The sequence below is a fragment of the Anabrus simplex genome, chromosome 2, assembly GCF_040414725.1.
Source record: "Anabrus simplex isolate iqAnaSimp1 chromosome 2, ASM4041472v1, whole genome shotgun sequence".
NCBI classification, from domain to species: Eukaryota; Metazoa; Arthropoda; class Insecta; order Orthoptera; family Tettigoniidae; genus Anabrus; species Anabrus simplex.
In genome coordinates this window covers 1224390479-1224411663 of record NC_090266.1, presented here as the reverse complement: position 1 = coordinate 1224411663, position 21185 = coordinate 1224390479, and the positions used below count along the sequence as shown (strand labels likewise).

General features: G+C 38.4%; 1 protein-coding gene across 1 annotated transcript in view; it reads right to left on the bottom strand.

The window, feature by feature from the left end:
- Ptpmeg (protein tyrosine phosphatase Meg) overlaps positions 1–21185 on the bottom strand; it is a 502744-nt gene that overhangs the window by 92884 nt on the left and 388675 nt on the right. The window contains exon 17 of the mRNA XM_067142262.2: positions 17375–17607. Within this exon, the coding sequence (XP_066998363.2) occupies positions 17375–17607 (233 nt within the window). The remainder of the gene's footprint in view (positions 1–17374; positions 17608–21185) is intronic.

Below are 21185 nucleotides of genomic sequence, written 5' to 3'. Positions count from 1 at the left end.
TAGCAAATTCTGATATGTTTTTTCTTGTTTGAGTATTTGAACCTTGCTTCTAGTATTTTCCAATGTAAATAACTGTGTGGCTGAGGCCGAAACTATGGTTAAGATCTTGAATATTATTTTATGTGCCAGATGGAACTGGGCCGTAAATAGTGTTAATCCTGAACCAGTACGGACCTAAAAAAGGAAATAGTGAAATGAGTATGAGTTATTGAGAATGATACGCGGTACTATAGAAAAGAATTGAAGATATGAAACTCACCTCAGGTTGAATGTAACAGCGTGCAGAGAGAGTGAGGAACAACTGCTGAATGTCAAATGCCAACCAGCCAGCTCAGCTATAAGGCGGGGCGTATTATGTAGGGGAAGGGGATACTAAATAAGTCTGCCTATCAAGCAAAACGAAAAGCCTATCTTTATAAGAGCTTACGTATTAAAATAGGGAAATTGAGCAAGGATATTAACTTTTTAATAAAGTGTATTGCAAACAAATTAACTCCAAAATTTCTAAAGAACAGGAAGTATGTTTCAACACATCAAAGAAAGGTACAGGAAAAAACCAACAAACTTTGGCTTCAAAATGAATTGAAATTTCTACACAAGAAAAAATCTTTTAAATAACCGATTATATGAAACTCATCTCGAAGTAACTAAATTATTACCAGCTGCACAATGGAATATTTTCCAAAATACAGTACAAAAAGCATTAAATAAAATACTTTCCCAAAAACGAAACACGCTAGACAGAAAGTTCCAGACTCTTTTCAATGAAACCAACTCGAACAAAGCGTCATCTAGAAACACATCCTTATATAATATACAAACTCAAAGTCTACCTCAAAATCTAGCCCAATTTCATCAGCCATTTGTGAACCTATCAAAAGTTAACTTCGACCAAGAAGAAGTAATAATGCTCTCCAAAGGACCTAAACATAATTGGCCTAATTACAACATCGCCAATAAGGCTAAACAACTAATTATCGAATCAGAAGCAGCCATCAGTAAAATGCCTACAGACATTCAAAATGAAGTTAGGTATGAAGCTAAAAGACAAATTAAAAACATCTTTAGCACACCAGCTATAGATTTTAACACAACGCAGCTTGAAAATAGAAAAAAGATCTGTCAACTTAAAAACAAAATCAAAAATTCAAATGCTGTTATCACAAAAGCAGATAAAGGTAACGCCACTGTTGTTTTAGACCAAACAGATTACATTACAAAAACACAGAATTTCTTTACAGACAAAACCTTCACAATCATAGATAAAGATCCAACGCAATCTATTCAAAGACAACTTAAACAAATTCTTAAAAATACAACATGCCTCTTTACTGACAGCGAAAAGAACAAATTAATTAATATGAACCCCAGTAAACCAACAGTAAAAGCACAACCTAAAATACACAAAAATGGTGTTCCTATACGCCCCATAATAAACTTCAGACCTAGCCCTCTGTACAAAACAGCGCAGTTTATACAACAATTTTTAAGCAAGCATTATACATTTCAAGCTAATAAATCAATAAGAAATACTTCAGAACTAATTAAGCAACTAGAAAATTTCAAATTACAGGCACATCATACCATGCATTCATTCGATTTCACCAATATGTACGCCAACATCAAACCTGAAAAAGTTATACCAATCGTTCTAAAAAATGTGCGCACTCACAGCAAACTTAGTCAATTTGAAATAGACAATTTCATACTAATCTTGAAGTTCCTAACTAACAATAATTATTTCATTTTCAACAAAATAATTTATAAACAGGACGGACTAGCAATGGGTTTGCCGGCATCAGGTATCTTAGCTAACATTTATATAGATTTTCTGGAACACACTAAAATCATAAATAATAAGATATTCAATAATATAGCCTTCTGGGCCAGATTTATAGATGATATATTTATAATAATGGATCAACGCACTACCGACGCCGCTTCCACCTTAATACATCTCAACAACATCGATAATAATATAAAATTCACAATAGAATCTGAAAGCAATAAAACCCTAATTTTTTTAGATCTAACCATTACCAGGCGCCCATCCTCTTTTGAATACAAAATCTACAGAAAACCGACACATACAGCCACGACAATCAAACACGATTCTGAACATCCTCCTAGTCATAAAAGAGCTACATACAATAATTTAATACAGAGAGCATTTAATGTACCCATGTCCAATATAGAACGTAAAAAAGAACTCAACACTATACGCAAAATCGCATCTTATAATGGCTACAACAAATGTTTTATAGAACGCATAATAAATAAATTTAAACATCAACCCAATACTAAATTACAAAAAGAAACACCCAAAACAAAAACATATGCTACTTTTACTTTTAACTCTGACATTTTCCGTTTAACCAATATTTAAAAAAAATGAAATGTCAATATTGCCTTCAAAACCAATAATAGAAATTTAGATATTTTTTATAACTCCAAATCGGTTAATATCAAAACCCATTCGATAGATCAGGTGTATATAGGTTTCATTGCAACGACTGTACCAGTGTTTACCCTGGACAGACTGGGAGATCATTTAATATCAGATACAATGAACATGTCAATGCCATAAAATATAGAAAAAAATTTTCGGCAATAGGTCAGAACATACAGGAATACAAACACAATTTTTACGGTATCAACAAGGACTTGGACATCATCGAAACAATAAATAAAGGCCCACTCCTAGACCTAACAGAGCAATGTTACATTACTTTAGATCAATATTACAATCCCAATTACAATCTAAATGATATTTTGGAAAAACCTACAATTTTATTTGACATGCTAATTTCATTGATTAACAGTTTAAAAATTCCTAAAAATAAATCAGTACATAAAATATTACGTAGCACGCTAGCCTACTACCCCCGGCAAAGCCCACGCCCCCCTGACACACAGGCACACGCGAACGCAACCTCTCCTGCGTCCCCTTCCCCACCTTACAGCTGAGCTGGCTGGTTGGCGTTTGACATTCAGCAGTTGTTCCTCACTCTCTCTGCACGCTGTTACATTCAACCTGAGGTGAGTTTCATATCTTCAATTCTTTTCTATAGTACCGCGTATCGTTCTCAATAACTCATACTCATTTCACTATTTCCTTTTTTAGGTCCGTACTGGTTCGAGATTAACACTATTTACGGCCCAGTTCCATCTGGCACATAAAATAATATTCAAGATCTTAACCATAGTTTCGGCCTCAGCCACACAGTTATTTACATTGGAAAATACTAGAAGCAAGGTTCAAATACTCAAACAAGAAAAAACATATCAGAATCTGCTACTCCTTACATAGTCAAACAGACTGTTGTGTCAATAAGTTTTAAGGAAGAAGAACCTGTATTTATTATCTAAAAACAGTACAAGTCGCATATTATGAGGAACTAAAAAACTGTGCTTAAAAAATGACAGATGTTTTTATAGAATCATTCATCAATTTTATAGAAAATTTCCTGTGTATCAACTATATCAAAACCATAGTCTTTTTAAGCACCTAAAAACAATTCTAGACGCACCAAATAATACTATATTTTTAAAAAAGACATGTTGCTTGTATAACATAAAAAAGGGTTAATACTAACTAGACAATTTTTAATATTTTCCATGTAAAATAGGACTTGTTGTTTTAAAAACTGTGGTTTAAATGGTAAAAATAGATTCTTTTATCAATTTTACATGAATCTATTGTACATAAGCTACACCAAATCATAGACTTTTCCAATTATATATAAATAATTTTAGATGCACTAAATAATATTGTATTTTTCAAAAAAGACATGTTATTTGTATAGTACAATGGGCTTATGCTATTTAGCTATATTTTAAATGTTTTTCATGTAAGAATAGGACTTGCTATTGCATATTTTTAAATTTTTGAATGTTCCTTGCTATAAAAAACTCAATGGCTGACGATGGCATAGTGGATTGCCGAAACCGGTCCCAAAGATGTATTTTATGATAAGTTAAATAAATAAGTGATGTTCTAAATAGACCATTATGAAAACGTATTGAATAGGTGGAACCTTTAGCTTTACTAAGAATTGTAAAACCCAGGTATAGGCTTCGAAAATATTCCTTCTGTCTATTCAGCACTACCTTAGGATCTACAGCGATTAAATGTGAATTTTCCACATTCTCATTTTCCCTCCCTTTCCAAGATTACTTATTACACTGCACACATGTTGTCCTACTGACTGACATTTCCAAGATATCTTCTGTGAACTAAAATTCTGATTCAACTAGTGATAATATGAGTGAATTACAGTAGAGCATTATTTTCTAAAGTAATTTCAGGGAGATATGGTATCTGTCCCTTAAATAAGGGTATTCCATATAAGGGGTTTCATGTAAAAACGAATATATTAAATGAAATAACAATGTAATTGTGTCCTAAACTAATATAATGGTCATAACTAGAAATGGGAAAACCGATGCAAGAGTGCCACAGTTCAATGGGGATGACATCACGAGCACTGTCTGCAGTCGCTTTGGGTGGTGTCAACACAAGTCGGCAATGATAGTGCTTCATCAATAACATCGGCTCATGTGATTAAATGTGCATCAATAGCAAGAGGAACACATTTTTCATTATACTCATGTGTTCTCTTAAGTGTAAGGTGATTGAATGTAAAACATCTGGTACCAGTATTCTATGTACACACAGATAATTTCAAAAAATTCTATCTGGTATTACGAACAGTTAGGTATTCATCTCAGCAAAAAAAAAAAACTCCTGTCAATTTACAAAACTAAACAACTCTTGTGCCTGCATCAACACATTTACAGTACTGTATGTTTCTCGGGATCATGTACTTAGCATAGCCATAAACTTTTGGCTTGGACTGTAGAACTTGTTTTCCAGGTAGCAGGCAACCCTTGCTCTGACCAGTGAGTTCAACAGTGAAAGAGTGCACCTTCTTCACTTAAGCATGGAGTGGGATGAATATGAAAACAGGGTAGCTGAAAGTGCCATCGACTGAGATATTCCCAACACTAAAACAGCTGAGAATCAGCAGGAGGTTTGCCTACCAGACAATCCAGCAATTTACTGAGGCAGACAGTGGAAAAGATCACATAAGGGTTGGTAGTCCTCACAGTGTGAAAACAGAGAGAGTCCATATCCAGCAAAATCCCATCGAGAAGCAGAAGATAATGGCACAGGAGCTCAATATTTCACAATCAATATCGAGGCTACTTTCTGAAGACCTTGGGGTTAGAGCTTACTGGTGGAACACCGGACATTTCCTGAAACCGCAGCTGAAGTAGCAGAGGGAACTGAAATCAAGGCAGCTCTTGCAGCGGTATGCCAACAATGGGCATTGGAGAATTCTTTTTACTGACGAGAAAGTCTCCACATTGAAGGGAGCTTTAACAGTCAGAACAACAGGGTCTATGCAGCAAGTTCTTGAGAAGCACACGAGAGAGAGTTTCTGAAGTCCAGAGAAGTCAGCACCCCTCCTCAGTCATGGCTTGGTGTGGGGGTGGTGAGCAATTAAGGTATAAAAGTGAGTGCCTGAGTGTATGTGGAAAATGTTCTGAACCCTCTCAAGAAGGACTTGAGTAATAGCATGTTCAATAATGAACTCTGGATCTTTCAGCAAGATTCTGCACCAGCTCATAAGGCAAGGATGACTCAACAGTGGTCACAGGCCAATGTATTAGACTTCATTTATTTTTTCACAAGTTGCTTTACGTCACAATGCCGCAGATAGGTCTTATGGTGACAATGGGATAGGAAAGGGCTAGGAGTGGAAAGGAAGCGGTCATGGCTTTAATTAAGGTACAATCCCAGCATTTGCCTAGTATGAAAATGGGCAACCACGGAAAACCATCTTTGGAGCTACCGATGGTGTGGTTCGAATCCACTATCTCCCGAATGCTGGATACTGGCCGCACTTAAGCAACTGAAGCTACTGAGCTCTGTGTACTAGACTTCATATCCATTGTTGAGTGGACTTCAAACTGTGATCAGTGTTCCCTCGTGGATTTCACAATATTGATACCATTCATTCTGTGACAGACAACAGGGCAAGATGATGACTCCAAGTCTGTGTATTACCCTGCAACTAACAAAAGAACCTGCGCAAAGCTCACTTCCCCACGCATTCTCTCCGAGTGGATGTCTGACATCATAGGGAGTAGTGGAGGGGGTCACATGCTGTCTGGCCACCGTACTGCGCACACTGTGAAGCACGGTTACACAAGAGTTTCGCTGTCACTTCGCTGTATCCGTTTTAGCGCTCTTGTTGTTTTGTCAGTTTTATTCACATTTATTTCTTTAGTTGTAGTAATTGTAGTCATATAATTCCTTCGCGTGTAGCGTGTACTGTATTGGTAAATGTTCTTATGTGTATAGTGTTGAACAGTGTTACCTAGCGACCTTCAAGGGTCATTACTCATTACGGAGCACATTAACCAGGTGAATAAACTAAATTCTTGACTGTGTAAAAAACAGAATTAGAAGTATCGCCAGTTGCGCAACTGGTATGCCAACACACACACACACACACACACACACATCTAAAGCTGCTCAGCAGCGAAATAATTGACGACAGCCCAGTCTTTCAGCTATATAGTATTCTAGTGAGAGTGTCATTTGAGTGTACACTAGTTATGGCTGCTACTTCGAAGTCTGGTAGCAAATCTGGACAGCCTGTAAGGGGACACGCCAGAGAAATAGTATATAACGTAGCTGCTCACCTACGAGAACAGAAAACAGCTCATAAACTGAATTATAATGTAGTGGCTTCAACAAGTGAAGCAACAGGGGTTTCTAAGTTACTGGTGAAACGTATTTTAGCGGAAGGGAAGACATCTATGGCCAAGGGTCGTTTGCATTTTTCTACACCTGATGGCAAGAAAACAGTCCACAAGAAAAGGATCGAAACAGACGACTTCACAAAAGGTGTGATACGTCGGAAAGTAAGCGAATTTTACGTGGTGAAGAAAACTGTACCTACACTGGACAAATTGAAGCGTGTGTTAAAATCGGAAAAGATACTTGACTGTAGCGGAGAGTACCTTCGACGTTTATTGAAGGAGATGGGGTTCCGGTGGACTAGGTGCCGTAATTCTCGAACGTTGTTGATAGAGAAACCTGACATCGTGGCATGGAGGGGAAGGTACCCCAGACAAATTCATCAGTACAGAGAGAATGGTCGGAAAATAGTGTATTTAGATGAGACATTCGTTCATTCTGCTCACTCTGTCCCATCATGCTGGCAATCTGATAGAGAGGTGGGAAAATTACAAGCTATAGGGAAAGGTCCTCGTATTATTGTTGTGCACGCTAGGGGAGAGGAAGGCTTTTTAAACAACGCCTTATTGATATTCAAAGCAAAACAAAAAACAGGGGACTACCATGACGACATGAACTTTACCAATTTTTCTACCTGGGTGGAAAGGCAACTGCTACCGAACTTAAGTCCAAACAGTGTGATAGTATTAGACAATGCTAGTTATCACAGCGTACAAGAGAATAGGAAGCCAACACTGTCATCGCTCAAAAAAAGACATCGTTGATTGGCTTGCGCGCAACAACATCCAATTTGAGGGAAGTTTGACCACAGGGGAATTGATGATGTTAGTAAAAAATGTTCCCAGTGAGAAGACCTACAAAATTGATAAAATGTTAACCAATGCCGGTCACAGTGTTTTACGTCTGCCACCCTATCGTGCAGATCTCAATCCTATTGAGTTGGTGTGGTCAGACATCAAGGTAAGAGTGGGTGAATCTGTGTCAAACTCTCTAGAAGTGAAGCGTAGACTTTGCGAGCAAGCAATTTCTGAATATTCAGTGTCCAAATGGAAAAACTGTTGCAAGCACGTACGCGACATAGAAGATAAATACTGGTCCAAAGATGCCCTCATTGATGACGCCATTGATAGCTTCATTATTTCTGTGAATGATGGCAGCCCCTCTGAATATGAATCAGAGTCCGAGGATGAAAGCAGTAATCAGGAAGACGATGGTGAGATGGCAGATGAGATATGAGAATGAGAGGTATGTCACACTGCCTCGTATAACTTAATCCTTTTCCTTCATAAGCGTGCATGAATTATTTTTTGTTGTTCATATTATGTCCTCTGTGTGTACGCTTATTGGAACAGTATATTTTCATCTTTTATATTTTTAAAAATATGGTTTACAGCTTGGGTATTGTAAATAGTTCCATTTAACTCAATGCTTAATACTTTTGGCCACTTTACATTTACTTTCGTTCTTTTAATTGCATTGCGTTTCCGGCTTTAATGAAAGAATAATCTCTAATCGAAGAGCCTGACTGCAGCTACTTGCAGTATGTGTTAACGTCAGTTTGACAGCCGGCATGCCTGTCATCCAGCTGCACGTGTGCTTGTCCTTGATTCGTCCAGTAACATCGGGGTAAACCGAAAACAAGCTGCGCGAACCGAAGTAGCCGAGGGTTCTTTTGTTTGTTGTCGGTTAATACTTCCAAATGGCGGACACTTTGAAGGGTGATTAGTGCAAACTACAATTAATGTATGTGTCTATATCATATTTTTTTTTTTTTTGCTAGGGGCTTTACGTCGCACCGACACAGATAGGTCTTATGGCGACGATGGGATGGGAAAGGCCTAGGAGTTGGAAGGAAGCGGCCGTGGCCTTAATTAAGGTACAGCCCCAGCATTTGCCTGGTGTGAAAATGGGAAACCACGGAAAACCATCTTCAGGGCTGCCGATAGTGGGATTCGAACCTACTATCTCCCGGATGCAAGCTCACAGCCGCGCGCCTCTACGCGCACGGCCAACTCGCCCGGTACTATATCATATTAAAAAGGGAATTGATGAATCTCATTCCATATTTCACTTATTCACAAAATAGTCTGTAACAATATTTATGGTTAGACTAAGTAGAAACTACACTAATAAAGTTTACATACACATTCATTGCATAAATACACTGCCTGACAAAAAAAAAATGGAAGCACCCAGAAAAAATGGTCGGATTTCAATGTAACTTCCCATATGTACACACCATTGGTGGGTATGTAAATGATTACAGTTGCATTTCTCTGTGACATTTAGAACAGCTACCTGAGTGCATTAGTGTTGTCACCAGGCCTAGCAGGGTGTATAACACGTTCGCGGCCGATGACGACACATATGCGTCATGACTCCACTTTCACTCAGTGCCGATGACGACACACATGCGTCACATTCCGCGCCAAATATTAAAGCTCGTATTTCCGCCAATATGTATGTAAACAAACAGACCTCTTATCTGTGCATTGTTAAGGTGTTATTAAACATATGCGCCATCCGGGCATCAGATCAATTGTTAGTTACAATCTCTGCAGCCATTACAAGTCTGCATATATTTCCCGCGATGTCAAGATGGAACGGTGAAGTTTCAGAACCTTCTCACCGGAAGAAACCCCGTCTTAGCAGGATAAACAGGCGATTTGCAATTAATGATGATAGTCTGGAAGCTCTCCCGAGCGCTAGTGTCAGTGACAGCAATGATAGTGACGACAGTGATGACAGTGTGAAAAGTGCCTGTAGCCACCTAAGTGAGAGGGCCCTGGGACCGAGGCCCTTCAGGAACTCTGAAAAGTGGTGGCAAAAGGGGCTCTGGTTAAGACGCAGCAGGTCGTTATGCTACTTAGGATCCAGAAAGTAGAATTTTGTAAACAATATAAATTTATTAAGGATGAGCTGTGTGTTTAATAGAAAACATTGTCAGCGTAAATTGTATAATATTGTATTATAGGAAAATTTTCTTCTCTTGTTAATTTAATATTTAGTGCTTGACAATAATGTATTTTAGTGTACCATTTGCCACCGAGGTAGACACCTCATTTGCAAATAAAGAGATTTTGATTTGATTTGAATTTTAATCATGAATGTGTGTGTCGAGCATCTACTCTCAATTCTCACATTACAGAAGATGAGGAAGACGTAAGTAATATCTCATCTCTAAATCTCCCGCCAAATAACATGGGCAATATTTCAGGGGTCATTTCTTGGAGTTCAGATTCATCCTCAATGAAACAAATAAACTTTATTGGTCAGCCGGGAATGAAGGTTCCACTGCCAAGTGACGTGAAAACTATTGATTGTTTTCGCTTGCTTGCAGATGACAACTTGCTGAATAACATTGTAAATGAATGTAACACATTTGCAGAAGAGTTATTTTTGCGAGGAAATGTCACTGAAAAGTAGCACACTGTATTGATTAGTTACATTATACAGCTTATGGAGTAATGTAAGTATACAGTGTTCACACAGCAATAATAAATTCTGCTGCACAGTATTTTTGTGTGAAATGTTCAGAAACTTATTTTTCTGTTCTAAAGAAGTTCTACAATCGAACAAAACATTATTTTCCTCGTTCCACTTCATTACCAGTCATGACGCACATGCTGCATCAAACAGCACCAAAGGCGAAAAGCTCATCGGTAGTGCCGCTGACGCAGCGTGTGTGTCATGGCTCGTATGCAAATAAATAATCTTGAAATAATTAAAATAATAATCTAAAATGCATAAGGACACAGAAATGAACTCCTTTAAACAAAAAAAGTATTACGGTACCACGGTAATGGTTGCCGATATTCGAGCAGCCGCGAACGTGATAAGGGGTGGAAGCGGCATCAGATGTCGAGAGATCACACTGAAGGACATGGAGATGATGCACACTCAAGTGAGACAGCATTACCTGACAGAGTTTGAAAGGGGCCTCATTGTGGGTCTCCATTTGGCCAGCTGGTTGAATTGTGAAATATCCAGATTTGTAGGGCATTGAGATGTGACAGTGGCCTGATGTAGGAATGTATGGGAACGTGAAGGCAGGCACACTCATGGTCAAGGTTACAGTTGACCACATCTGACCACTACAAGGGAGGATTGTCATATTGTGGACCAAGCATATCGTAACCCCTTCACATCTGCGCCTGCCATCCGAGAACAAGTAATGGACTCCCTGCAACATTCTGTGTCATCCCACACCATTGGTCAGACTAGAAGCCTGTGGATTAGGGAATTACCGTCCCATGCACAGGCTGCTGATAACATCAAAACACAAATGGCTGTGTTTGGAGCGGTGCCGTGACCGGGGCATGGACTACTGAGGAATGGTGTTTCATTGTGTTCAGCGATGAATTACGGTTCTGCACTACCCCGGATGACCATCGTCTGCAACCAGAGGAGAGGTCCCATTCTTCCAATGAGTCACAGCGGTGTTACTCCTGGAGTCTTGGTGTGGGAAACTATTGAGCACGACTTGAGGTCACGGCTGGTAGTGATTGAGGGAACTCTGATGGCACAGTGGTACATCACGGACATCCTGCGTCCTCACGTGTTACCTCTCATGCGACGGTATCGTGGTGCCATTTCTCAACAGGACAATGCTCGTCCACACATGGCATGTGTCTCTATGAACTGTCCACTTGATGTTGAGGTACTCCTGTGGCCAGTAAGATCCCCAGATCTGTCCCTGATAGAACCTGTGGGACCAGCTCGGATGTCAACTCTGTCCCAGTGCTAGTATCCAGAATATGAAGGACAAGCTACAACAGCTTGCCTCAGGAGAGGATACAACAGATTTATGACACCCTTCCCAACTGAATCGGTGAATGCATCCGGGCCAGATGGGTTGCAATGTCATACGGATAAGTGGACTCGTACTGCTAAGTTATTTATAAATTTGTCTCGATTATGTAATCACGTGAAGTTTCATTTCCTCCTCCCCTTCTGGGTGCTTCAATTTTATTGTCAGGCAGCGTATATCAATGTTCCACAACACTTTTTTTTTAATGTTTCGGCAAGGACAGATAGGAGCCATTAAAATATATTCTTTAAAAGCACTTTTTTCCATAAAGTGAAATTAATTAAAAGCACATTTACATAACATTGTGCTTACGGCAGTTTTACCAGAACCTAAGAAAATGTTTGTTAAAAACAGGATTTTGTTAAAAGCGGGAACATTAAAAAAGGGTTTTACTGTATGTATGATTTTGTTTTCCTACCTTGTTTATTCTCCAGTATAAGCTTAAACATGTCTCTTAATACTGTAATATTCCTCTGGAAATGAAAAGATTGAAATCACTTTTATAAAGGTGATGTAGCCAAACAATATATATATATACAATTTGTTCATACTTCCACCGTCTCTTCCGATACACTGATTGATCTCATGATAACCAATAATCCACACAAGGTTCTTAAACACGGTCAAATACCTGTTCCTGAAATATCAACTCGTGACCTTATATACTTAGCGTATTCGCTAAGAGTTCCTAAATATAGGTCGAAATACGTGACTTTTAGAGACTTTAAAAATATAGATTTCAATCACCTAAAAGAAGATGCATGCAAATGTCCTTGGGGTGACATAATACTAATGAATGACATAGATGAAAAACTGGAAAATATTAATTCTCATATTCATGGACTTTACAATAAGCATGCTCCTAAGCGCTGTGTGAAAGTAACACGGCAGCCCTGTCCGTGGTTGACAACTGAAATTAAATCTTTGATGGCTCAGCATGATTCGTTATATAGACGTTACAAACGAAATTTATCAGCTGACACATTTGAACAATACCGTGTACTGCGAAATCGAAGTAAACAAATTACCCGCAATAAGAAATTCGATTACTTCCGGCATCTATCCAATAATATAAACGCTGGTAGTACTCGGCGACAACTTCGTTCATTAGGTATTGGAAGGCCTCCTGTGAACCATGCTAAACCAGAAATACCGGTTGACGAGATTAATAGACACTTTTCAACAGATGTTTTTACTCCTGAACACGATATAGTGCAGGCCACCATCAAGTCTATAATACGACAACAATCATCTGATCGCCCATATTTCGAATTTCGAACTGTTTCCGAGTCTGAAGTGAGACGAGTACTGATTTCAATTAAATCTCATGCAACAGGGGCTGATGAAATCCCTATTTTCTTTATTACTAACATTATGGATATAATATTGCCGGTTATTACTGACTTATTTAATGCATGCCTCTCCCGTAGTTATTTTCCGACAAAGTGGAAAGATACACAAGTTGTCCCAGTTCCAAAAAGGTCGCCAGCTAATGTAGCATCCGACTTTAGTCCTGTATGCATTCTTTCAGCACTGTCTAAAGCTCTAAAAAAATTGATCTATAGCCAACTTGAACAATATCTGGAAAAATATTCTCTGCGTGACCCCTTCCAATCTGGTTTCAAGAGAGGACATAGCACAGGGACGACACTGCTAAGAATTACAGACGACATTAGACAAGCTATAGATGAGCGGAAAGTGACTATACTTATTCTACTTGACTTCAGTAGTGCGTTTGACACAGTAAATATTGACATATTATTAGCGAAACTACAAAGATTTAATCTGAGTCCCTCTGCTATTCAGCTCTTTGCTTCGTATCTCTCCAATCGGCGACGTGTTGTCATAAACGGCATCACCACAAACTGGAAGACGAAGCAAATAGGTGTCCCACAGGGATCCGTGCTTGGACCTCTTCTGTTTACTCTATATATCAATGATATATCTTCTCAGTTCAGTAACTGTAAGTATCAGATGATCTACAAATATATTATCACTGTAAAGCTATTGATATTGAGTTTGGAATTCTTCAGATGAATTCCATTTTAAATCTGATTAGCTCCTATTCTAATAAGAATTGTTTATTAATTAATCCTAAAAAGACACAAGCTATTATAATAGGGCAACAAAGGCACTTAAATATCCTTAATAAGAAATTATTGCCTTCACTTTTGCTTTGTGGTGTAGCTATACCATTTCAGAAGTCGGTAAAAAATCTTGGAATTAACATAAGTGACACACTAGATTGGAGTGAGCACATAACAAGCATCTGTAGGAAAATTCACTCGTCACTTCACCCTCTCAAAACTCGCCAATCACTTCTTCCACTAAGCTTGAAAATTAAACTTATCCAGACCCTCATATTTCCCGTACTTAATTATTGTGATATTGTAATGATAAATGCCACCATGGAACAGACACTAAAATTACAGAGGGCAATGAACTCATGCATTATGTTCATATTTTCAATTAAATTTTCAAGTCATATCTCCCCCTATTATGAACTTCTCTCCTGGTTAAAAATTGATAAACTACGACATCTTCACGTTGCTACTCTCGTATTTCGTCTGCTGAATGAATCTAAACCCCAGTATTTATCCTCAAAGTTTAATTTACTCTCCTCCTCTCATGAACACAACACACGATCGACTACGACACTCTCAATTCCTGTGCATTGCTCATCTTCATTTAACCGCTCCTTTCAAGTGTCTGGTGCAAGGTTATGGAATTCCCTTCCAGTTAGTGTTAGGAATTGCACTTCCTTAGCTTCTTTCAAGCGGTCTTGTCGAGATTACCTATTAAATGTATAACCAGCTTGTATAAATGGCAGTATGAATGGAAGAATGAATGAGGTTGGGATTTATATTTTGTTAAATTATTTCATTATTCTGTTTTATAAAGTTTATTAGATATGTGGTTAAGTGTAAGAGAGGGCCATGAGCCTTAACTTCACCACAAATGAAGGCATGAAATAAATAAATAAATAAATAAATAAATAAATAAATAGCTGAATATCTTAAAATTATTTGTTGTATACACATTAAAACAATTTGTTACAACTGGCATCCACTTTTTCACATGTTGTACCATATGGAATTGAAATCTGAATACACTCTCAAAACAGCTGAGTTTAGGCGTGAATATTATTCTATTCGCCCATAAAATGACTAAACTGATGTGCACTGTTGGCTATCAGTTATGAATTTTGTCCTACTTTAAATATCTAACGTCAAAAATTTGTCAAATTCACATTGCTTATAATCTTAACCAGTGTAGGGCAATCCTACAAACAGACATAAGCAGGAACTCAGTCAAATGGTGACAGTCAAGCTTTGGTGACATGCAAGTGGTAATTTCATCTAAGTTTACGTAAGTAAGTTTGTTGACATATCTGTAACAGGAATTTTTTTTCGTAAGAATATGCTGAATGGTTTAAAAGTTAAAGAAACTAACGATGAAAGATCAGCACTTACCCCATCCACTCCTGTCTGCATTTACGCTAGTGCACTCAGCTGTTTAACGACTGCTTGTCATCTACTTGTGGTCCTTTGTGAATTCGTAGACTGACTCTTATTATTATCCAGGATAAAATAACTTGTAAATTTTGTGCTATCGAGGTTGAATATTTGTATTAATTTCGGTATTTGTTCTATTAATGGGTTTTTGATTTCTATTTCATCGTTCAGGTTTTTATCTCTATTGAAGTGTTTGTCTAGGTAGATATGTATGTTCTCCAGCTCATTCATTAATTTTCCTTTATCGACCTTTCTGATTATTTTAAATCCTTTTCTATTGTAGTAAAATGGTGTCCTTTTTCTTGCACACGATTACTAATAGCGGAAAATTTGTTATGCTTAGCAGCATTTACATGTTATAAATATCTAGTTATAAAACTTCTGCCAGTTTGGCCAACGTACAAAAAAACCACAATCCGAGCAAATCAGCTTATAGATTCCTGAACTTTGGTATTTGTTATTGCGTGAATTTACACTATTATGATTGAAAAACATATTTTTATTTGTATTTTGTGTTCTAAATGCAATATTAATTTGCCGTTTTTTGATCGGATTCATGATTTGATCGGAATAAGGTTGAGATCCTAATGAGATCCTAAGTTTATAATGGCTTTTAATGTATTAAATAGGTGGAAGTCAAAGTTTTATTGTTCTCCTTTTAACATCTCCATTAACTGAGACTGATGACCAAGGGTGTCTGAAGATCTTTAAAAATGGAAATCCACAGCATGTTTATACCTTTGCTGGCAGGACCTAGTGTTTACAGTGCACTATGTCTTCTGGTATAGGCTATAGCAATTTTGTTAGTATCATAGATCTGTGTCTGTCTTACCCTTGGCTTTGACAATAAGAAAGTGACTGAGGTATGAGCAATGCTAGTAATGCCAATCCTTATGCAGCCAGTCCCTGCTATGAATGGTATGAAAATGTTGCTCATAGGGTCGGTTGGTGCATATATTTCAGTGGGCCTGGCAGACTGATAAGTAATAGCAACTCTGGCTCGGTGAGGAAAGCAATGGGAAAGTACCTCACTCCTCATTTCCCTAGTATGCCTCTTCAGTGATGCCTAGGCCATCTATGACAGCTGATGGCAGAGCTGTTGAGGATCCCACCAGCGGAATCTCTGACGGACTGAACATACATACAGCATGTTTCCAGTCATTCGACTGGATCAGAAATGGAATGAATGAAACCCCATATAGCAGCGAGGATAGGAAATGTGCCAGCTGCCGAAGTCTGTCGCACTCCTCTGGGACAATGACCTGCACCTGGCGATCCGAACTTGTCCTTAGGCACTCCTGGCACTAAAAGCTAAATGCCATATGCCATTTCATTTCATTAACGAGTTGACAGATGAAATGAAATGTTAATGGGGAGTGTTGCTGGAATGAAAGAAGACTGGCAAAACCGGAGTACCCGGAGAAAATTGTCCCGCCTCCGCTTTGTCCAGCACAAATCTCACATGGAGTGACCGGGATTTGAACCACGGTATCCAGGGGTGAGAGACCGACGCGCTGCCGCCTGAGCCACGGAGACTTCCTGAAGATCTTGAAACGGCAACAAAATCCTAACATTTTATCATGGACAGGTTGCTCGTAAATAAACAAAACTGGTTTGGGAAGAATGTAATGTAACATATCATGTACCAGTAGCACCAGCCTTAAGCTGTTATCCTTGGACAGGATGCGCATACCCGTAAACAAAACCAGTTTGACAAGAACGTCTTGGACAGGCTGCTCAAACACATGAACAAAACCAGTTTGGCAGGTCTTTTCATGATCCAGTAGCACCAGCCTTCAGCTATTATCATGGACAGGCTCCCCATATACATAACAGAGCAAAGCTATCCTTTCACATCAAAGAGGCGTATTAACTACTCTTAAAACATCATATTCCTTTGCTCACGAAAATAACTTCTAACGATTATTAAAAAATTGATATATATTGGTTCGACACATCAGTCTTGATTGCTATAAGAAATATCTGCACATATACCCTTAACACTATGTATAGCCAAAGATAACCAGAAATTGCTTTAGAACCACACCAATATAATATAGTTTTCATAGTAAGCTTGATTTCCATTGAAAATACAAGACAATGCTAGCCTGTACTATGTACGTTCACTACACTCAAGCCCATATCCACACTTCCTCCTTTCAGATATACAGTATAAGAAATACAGTGTTACAGTACATGAAAGAGACCAGACTTACTATCATTAAATATCAACACACGTGTTAAAAATGAAATCAAATCAAGATTTAAAATCCTTACTTCCAAGTTGGTGAGCCGGAATTCACGAAATACAAAACTGCCAGATGGTTCAGTTTCTTCTTTTGTACACGTCAGATGCAGATGAGCCAGTTCCATGGTCTGTGATAAAGATGGCCAGTATTTATGACACTTAACACGGCCCCGTTCAACAATTGGTGTTACCATCACAATCAATGTGCTCTGGGCTTCAACCACCATTTGCCAAAAATCAGTCACAGTCGTCGGAAGAGGACCTAAAATCACAAATTTGGGATATTTAACAACTGATACAGTGAAAAATTACCATGTCCTTCACTAAAATGCTAATATTAAACATAAAGTTAGCTTTCTTTATGTATTGACAACCAGGGTGGTTATGACATATTCTCCCCACAAAAATAAAAACAATTTTAAAGAAGGAGAATTAACACTAAAGGCCCGATAACATGTTATAGAATGTGTGGGAAACCACTTTCATGTTAGTCGGTAGTATACAGAACGCGATATTGGAAAGAAAAAAAAACCTACAACCTGTTTTCCAGTCAATGACCGGGTCAGGGATGGAATGAATGAAGCTCCCTCTTGTGGCGAGGATACGAATTGTGCTGGTTGCCAAAGCCTGTTGCACTCCTCTGGGGCATTGATTAATGACTGACAGATGAAATGACATAGTGGAAAGTGTTGCTGGAATTAAAGATGACAGGGAAAACCGGAGTACCTGGAGAAAACCTGTCCCGCCTCCGCTTTGTCCAGCACAAATCTCACATGGAGGGACCAGGATTTGAACCACGGAACCCAGTGGTTAGAGGCTGATGCGCTGCCTTCTGAGCCACGGAGGCTTTATAATGAACGACATATTATTTTGATATATTTCATTTCTATAAGCTGATAAGTCAGATTAGCAAAAATGAGATATCTACACCAGTTTATTCTCCTATAAATCTTCCACATTCATGTATAAACAGGTAAGCACTGGCCCTTCCGCTTTTCGCATACAGAGAATGTGTGTAAGCACATATCTACATTTTGAGATATCTGATTATGTATTTAACCATATAAGTACATTTTATTACTTATCAGCTTATTCACCAGATATAGAGAGACATACACAAACAAAATCTAAATCATTATGATAGCATGATAATATGCATTTAGTTCATTCTGAAGTCCGGCTCCATGGCTAAATGGTTAGCGTGCTGGCCTTTGGCCACAGGAGTCCCGGGTTCGATTCCCGGCAGGGTCGGGAATTTTAACCTTAATTGGTTAATTTCCCCGACACGGGGGCTGGGTGTATGTGTCGTCTTCATCATCATTTCATCCTCATCACGACGCGCAGGTCACCTACGGGTGTCAAATCAAAAGACCTGCATCTGGCGAGCCGAACTTGTCCTCGGACACTCCCGGCACTAAAAGCCATACGCCATTTCATTTCATTTCAGTTCATTCTGAAGAGAAACAATTTAAAGTTATTTTTGTTACAAAAGTTAGCTACAGTAGATGCGAGAGTTTTACAATTGGCTTTACATTGCACCGGCATAGACAGGTCTGACGACATAGATGTTGATTCCCGTAGGGAACCTGAAATACTTGTCCCGAATGGATAGGTCCTACGGCGACGATGGGGTAGGAAACGGCTAGGAGTGCAAGGAAGCAGCCATGGCCTTAATTAACGTACAGCGATTTTTAAGCTCCAGATGTTACTTTATAGATTTATTTTACTTGTTTCATCATCTAATGAACGGTCCTTTCCTACTTTAAGGAGAATTCAATCCCATTTCAGGAACACAATATTAAATGAGTGATTGAACAGTTTGGCTCCTCTGTCAGTACATCGAGATAGAGATATCAAACCAAACACTATGCTAGATACTTTGGAGAGGCAAAACACTGCCTTTCATTAGTGCTTTAAGGGTAAATTGTAGACCTAACTTCTAAAGGGGCTAAGAGCCAATTTGTCAAATTACATTTTACTGGACCTATTGGTGGTATATCCATATGTGCATATCATGATAACAGGGCTCTGTCACAGGTAAACTGCAAGTGACTCACTCATATGCCGACAGATGGAGCTTGAGGTATCTCCCCACACACCTTCGTTCTACTGCGACCATGTGTAGGCTACACTATCTCAAATGACTTGGGAGATATAATAAAAAAAATTTTTAAATTAAAAAATCATGGGAAATGAGTTGGGACCATCTACCTTTTGGTAAAGCATTACAAATCCTTTATAAGTGTACTGTTACTTCCGCATAAACATTGTAAGTATGACATCTAAATACTGTACCCTTGAAAATTGGTAATTAGGCTGTATGGGAAGAATATTTTATTATCGGGGTGGAACAATGCATTAATTTATCATTCAGGAAGGAGATTTCAACCCTGCACTGTCTCCGCTCGCCAGCGGCAGAACAGGTTTTTCCCGACGAGCTGGCAGCAGTCTTGGGTTTTTTGTGTCTTGTTCTAGACCCCAGCTGTGTGACACGTGACTACAGGTTTACCAGGCCAAGGGCGATCAATATTTTGAGAATTGATAAGTCATGTTATTTCATCAATTGGATTGGAAGGTTAGCTCGATCGCAAGATTTCAACCAATGGGATTCAACTAACAGACACACCTACGTCTTGAAGAAATAAATATCCGTGTATCTGGGGAAATTTGCTCTTTTTATTCCTTACTTTTCTTCGCTTCGCTGACTTTAGCTGTTTTACATGGCTAATTGCTTCTTGCAAGAACTTGTCTTCGTAAAATAAAATTGCCTGTACTACTGGGAGACGACCTACACAACGTTGGAAATTATAGGCATCCATTTGACAAAAGATGGCAATATTTCTGCTTCTGAGGAAATTTTAAATTGTAACATTTGTTTGAAACGTCGCAGAACAGATCAAATCAAAATCAAAATCTCTTTATTTGCAAATGAGGTGTCTACCTCGGTGGCAAATGGTACACTAAAATACATTATTGTCAAGCACTGAATATTAAATTAACAAGAGAAGAAAATTTTCCTATAATACAATAATATACAATTTACGCTAACAATGTTTTCTATTAAACACACAGCTCATCCTTAATAAAATTATATTGTTTACAAAATTCTACTTATAATATCTCCTGTACTACTTACGAATATAGTCAACTGATATACAGTATGTGGAATTACTTCAAATGATACTATACAAGTGGTATAAGATTAATATTTACATTGCTTTTATTTATTTACTTTTTTTTTTTTTTTTTTTTTACCCGTTCTGGATCCTAAGTAGCATAACGACCTGTTGCGTCTTAACCAGAGCCCCTTTTGCCACCACTTTTCAGAGTTCCTGAAGGGCCTTCACAGCTACCGTAGCGGTCCCAGGGCCCTCGAAGTCCCCACTGTACTTCACCCCTACAGGCAGTCCCCTACTTTGGCTGTCCAAACTCCTTAGACCAGGGGATGGATTTAATTTATTCACACACATTTTTTTTTATTTACAATAACCTGCACTGGTCGAATGCCCTCTAACACTTCATTTATTTTCTCTGTTGCTGTTTATTCTCTTCTTGAATATCTGTACAGATTTTGGAAAAGGATCAAACACTACCCCTGGTAAACTGTTCCACTCCTTCACACCCTTCCCAATGAATGAAAATTTACCCCAATCGCTTCTGCTAAAATTCCTTCTAATTTTATATTTGTGGTCAGTCCTGCCAATATAATTATTTTCCAACTGAAGCCTCTCACGGATATCTCCCCATGCTTCTTCTCCTGTATAGGATCTATATAATCCTATAAGTCTAGTTTTCTCCCTTCTCTTACTTAAAGTCTCCCACCCTAGTTCCTTTAACATT